General features: G+C 33.7%; 1 protein-coding gene across 1 annotated transcript; it reads left to right on the top strand.

The window, feature by feature from the left end:
- Positions 1–1,092: 1,092 nt before the first annotated feature.
- Positions 1,093–1,419, top strand: LOC122747339 (small ubiquitin-related modifier 3-like). Its single transcript, XM_043993422.1, has 2 exons — positions 1,093–1,245; positions 1,318–1,419. Exons 1-2 carry the CDS (start codon positions 1,093–1,095, stop codon positions 1,417–1,419), a joined length of 255 nt encoding a protein of 84 aa, XP_043849357.1.
- The last annotated feature ends 3,619 nt before the right edge of the window (positions 1,420–5,038 follow it).

The following is a 5,038-nucleotide window of genomic DNA, read 5'->3' as shown; positions in this document are numbered from 1 at the left end:
CAGTGGCTGGTATCTTAAGCCATTAAAAATCTGGCACCTTCTGACCTTGCCATTCTTCCTTTTTTATTCTCCTTCACAAATGCTACAATGTGGGGTCAATGGCATCTTTGTGATTCCTCTCACAAAACATCCTATCTCCTGAACTGTTGTCCTTACACTGGTTTTCCCTTATGTCCCCTGTCCAGGTTTCATAGTCATACAAGCAGTGCGATGTCAGGAAATTGAATCATTTCCATTTGAATTATCTTAGGTTTCAGAAATGCCTAGAAAGATGTGTAAGAACTGAGGAATACTGAAGTAAGCAGAACCAAGAGAATATTGTGCACAGAGACAGAAATATTGTATGATACAAGACAGCAATGCAATGATCCAAGACAATACCAAAAGACAAATGATGAAGCATACTGTCGATGTTGAGAAAAAAAAAAAAACTGACATTGATTGAACACAGACTGAAGCATTCTATTTTTCATTTTATTCCTTTCAATTTTTTACTTTTAGTCAAGTTTCTTGTACAAAATTACTAATATGGTAATGTTTTACATAAGTGCACATGTTTAGCTTATATCTAATTGATTACTGCCCTAGGGAGGGGAGCAGGGGGAGGGGAGGAGGAATAAAATTTGTAACTCAAACGTATAACAATGTTTATTATTTTTAAAAAATTGATTGATAATAAGGATGAGGATGGTGGCTTGGAGGAATATGATGATATTACCAAAATGATAGACCATTAGTTGAAGGATATTTTCCTAGCAGTCATGGAACAGATGGAGATCAAATTTCATTAGCCTTTCATTTTGGATGTAGCAGCTTCATTAAAGATGAAAGGTTTATAAGCATCCAGCATATATTTGTAGGTAGATAGATAGATAAAAAGATAGATTATAGAGGTAGAGATTATTCTTCCTACTGCTCCTCATCCTCCTTATTCTCCACCACCACCACCATCATCTTCTTCCTCCTCCTCCTCCTCCTCCTCCTCCTCTTGCTCCTGCTCCTCCTGCTGCTGCTTCTCCCCTGTTCCCTTGAAGCAAACCATCCTGGTGCCTATTTTGTGAAGCGGCTGCTGAGGAGACCCCTGGACTCCCAATGGCCAAAGGAAAGCTGAAGGAAGGAGTCAAGAATGAAAAAAATTACCAAGTTAATTTGAAGGTGGTAGGGCATGATGGTTCAGTAGTGCAATTTAAGGTTAAGAGACACACACCACTTAGTAAACTAATGAAAGCCTATTGTGAAAGGCAGGTTTTGTCAATGAAGCAGATGAGATTCTGATTTGATGTGCAGTGAATCAATGAAACAGATACACCTGCATAGTTGGAAATGGATGATGAAGATACAATTGATACATTCCAGCAACAGGCAGCATTTCTTAAAAAGAGAACCTGCAACTCTACTCCAGAACTGTGCTACCAATAAAAATAATACATTCACAATTAGAAAACCAAGATTTGCTTCATCCCCATCCTGACTACTGCAGGATAGTTTTCTCTCTTCTTTGATTCCCTTCCCCCATTTCTTTATTGTACATAAAGTAACTGGAGTATGTGCACAGACAAAATGAGTATTTTTTTAACTAATTTGCCAATGGGGGCAGCTAGGTGTGACAGTGGATAGAGCACTGACTCTGGATTCAGGAGTACCTGAGTTCAAATCCAGCCTCAGACACTTGACACTTACTAGCTATGTGACCCTGGGCAAGTCACTTAACCCCAATTGCCTCAAAAAAAAAAAAAAACTAATTTGCCAATGGTAGGTTTTTCCAACCTATCATCATTGTGAATGATGAACATTTTTGTAATTTTGTATGTTTTGCATATGTAGGACCCAACTTAACTTTTTTAAAATTTTCATTTATTTATTCATTTATCTATTTATTTGCTTACTTATGCATTCATTCATTCATTCATTTATATGCTTGTTGTTTATTCATTTATTTATTCACTCATTCATTTGTTTATTCATTCATTCATATATTTGTTTGTCTATTTGTTCATTTACTTTTTTTTGTTTGTTTATTTGTTCATTTATTTGTTTGTGGGCAGGTTAGGATTAGGTGACTTGCCCAGGATGACATAGCTAGTGAGTGTGAAGTATCTGAGGCCAGATTTGAACTGAGATCCTCTTGAATTCAGAGCCCATGCTTTATCCACTGTGCCATCTAGCTGCCCCTCCCCCCAATGGTATGTTTTGATCAACATCAAATGGACATGGGGAAAAGTTAAAAAACCACACTGGTTCTGTGAAAATATCCCTTTTCTTCATTAATGGCATGATCATTCAAATTTATCTTTATATTCCAGTAAGTTATTTTGCTCTCACTGTTTAACAACAACAACAAACAGAAAAAAAATCCTTGAGTGCCTGCCTTGATTGGATAATTTCAATGTTTTTCTTTTATCATTGTAAAACCAGGGATGATTTTATGACTTTTTTGTACATAACTTACATGAAGAGCAATCTCTGTCTCTCAGTAGGGATAAATTACTATAAAAGAATTGATCCTAGATAATTTTCCCTTCAAGTCAAACATCTTGTTTTAAAAAAAATTCTTATTTAAAATTTTAAAAAATAGAGTTTAGATAGCTTGATAAATCAATCAATTAATCAATAGATATAGAGATAGAGATACATAGATAAATATATAGCAGATATAGATAGATATAGGATATACATACAGAGATATATACACATATGTGTATGCATGTATATATATGTATATATTTATATCTACACACATATGTGTGCATGTATATGTATAGTTTATTTCCATTAAACATAAATATAACCCTGTGTTGTCAAATGTATTTTGTTGTTCTGAGGACATGGGTTCAAATGCTACCTCTGATACTTAATCTATATGGCATTAGGCAAGTCATTTAAATTCTCTGGCTTCATTTTCCTTACCTGTAAAATGCAGAAGTTGGACTACATGGCTTTGGGGTCCCTTCCAGCACCAGATTTATGATTCTATGATTGTATATCACTTGAGATCCCTGACCATATTTTTAAATTTATTAGATTGCAAGGGACATGATATTTATTCTATAACATTACAAAAATAAAATTAACTCTATGTTAACAGACAGGAAATAAATGGATAGTGTGACTTACTACCTCTACAACCTTGAGCAAATCAAATAACCTCTTGGATTCCATTTCTTCATCTATAAAATTAGAGGTTTAGACTAGTTGATATCAAAGGTGATTCTAACTCTAAATCCTATAATCCCAAAATATAACAGGCCTTTCAGAATCTGCTGTCAGAGCAGTAAGACCATTGGCAGTTTAGAATAAAGGTTAAGAAAAATATCAAATTAGAATAAAAACCAAGAAAATGCTACACAATTGTCACAGTTATTAAATCCTACTTTTTCAATCACATTGTCAACTACAACATACAGGAAATGGACAAAATTTAAAATACTGACTTTATTACCATTTTTTCAAAACATTAATTGATATAAAAGTTACCACAATATAAGAATTTTCCTCACATAGTATATTTGTTGTCCTGACAAGAGGCAGGCTACTACCTTGGTAATAATGATCAAAACTCCAAACATATACAAAACTTTACAGAGAAGAATGTTAGAAGAGTATTTATATTGTAGGATCACCTCTTAACATGATGGACATTTAGAAGAAAATTAATCTGTAGCTAAGTTGGAATAAAATTAAAATAAAACCAGACCATTACTAGGAGAATTTATAGGTTAAAATGACTATATACATGAATGAAACTGGTCTGCTGATATTATTTTAGTGATTTTTAATTATTAGGAACAACAATGGAAGCAAAAAATTTTGGTCACAATAAGGAGTGGCAGTATCAAGAAGTGACAATGTCATATAAAATAATTTAATTAACTACTCAATATTTAAACTAATGTTTTCTCATCATTTTGGGAGTTGCTTGCAGAGAAATAAATTATGACACATCCATGCTTCTCCATAATGAGTAATTCTTTTTTACTTGTGTCTTACCAAAAGTTTTCCATCCAAATTGAGAAATGCCTTACTCCCTTTGTTCTAGAAATTGTGCGGGGGCAAGTAGAGAACTTTTTTCTATCCAACCTTGTTCTTGTCAATTAATCGACCGTCTTCTCTTCCTATTATCATCATAATAACCATCATTTATATGGCGCTTTAAGGTTCGCAAAGCTATATAAATATGATCTCATTTTATCCTCACTCCAATAGTGTGACCTAGCTATTATTATCTCCATTTTAGAGATGAAGAAACTGAGGTATACAGAAGGTAAGTGAATTGCCCAGAATTATGTAGCTTGTTGGCATTTGAGGTCAAATTTGAACTTTGTCTCACTGAACCCAGGATCACATGGCTACCTCTAACCATATCTCATAAAGATCCTCAATGTCTTTCTTTGTTATAGTTACTCATTTGTTATATGTTGCAGACTTTCCACGTGTCTCTCACCCTCTCAGTAAAAGAGCTTTACAATTTATCGAAAAAGATTTCTAGCCTGCTTTTTCTTCCATTTCAACTCTGGATCCCACTCATTGTTCATCTGTACTATGTGTTCTAGGTATACAGATTGTTATGTAAGTTTTTTATAAGGTATCTATAAAGCAAACAGACATTTATCATCCACTTGGTTTTCATAGTGTGAATGTATAAGCCAAACCTGTGGGAAAATGTACTGATTCCCTACTCATATTTCCATCAATGATGCCTTTTATTCATATGGAAATGACTCATAATTTTTAATAGATGAAAATGTTAGTATATATTGAAGTAGTTATTGATAATTTAGGCAAATAGAATTTACTTCATAGTAGATAGAGTACTGGACTTCAAAGCAAGAAGACCTGAGTATTAATTCAACTCAGTTACTATCTAGTTGTGAGATCCTGGGTAAGTCCCTTAATTTCTCTTAGCCCTAGTCCCTTCATATCTAAAAGAGAGATAAAATAGCACTTCCTTCCCGTCAAGAATTATTGTGAATAGCTCACTGGATAATGTATGTGAAATATCTTACAGGCTATTATTAGATCTTATATTACTTTGTCATCT

The sequence above is a fragment of the Dromiciops gliroides genome, chromosome 3, assembly GCF_019393635.1.
Source record: "Dromiciops gliroides isolate mDroGli1 chromosome 3, mDroGli1.pri, whole genome shotgun sequence".
In the NCBI taxonomy this organism is placed as follows: domain Eukaryota; kingdom Metazoa; phylum Chordata; class Mammalia; order Microbiotheria; family Microbiotheriidae; genus Dromiciops; species Dromiciops gliroides.
Note: the sequence above shows the minus strand (reverse complement) of the source record. Positions and strands in the feature narration are given on the sequence as shown.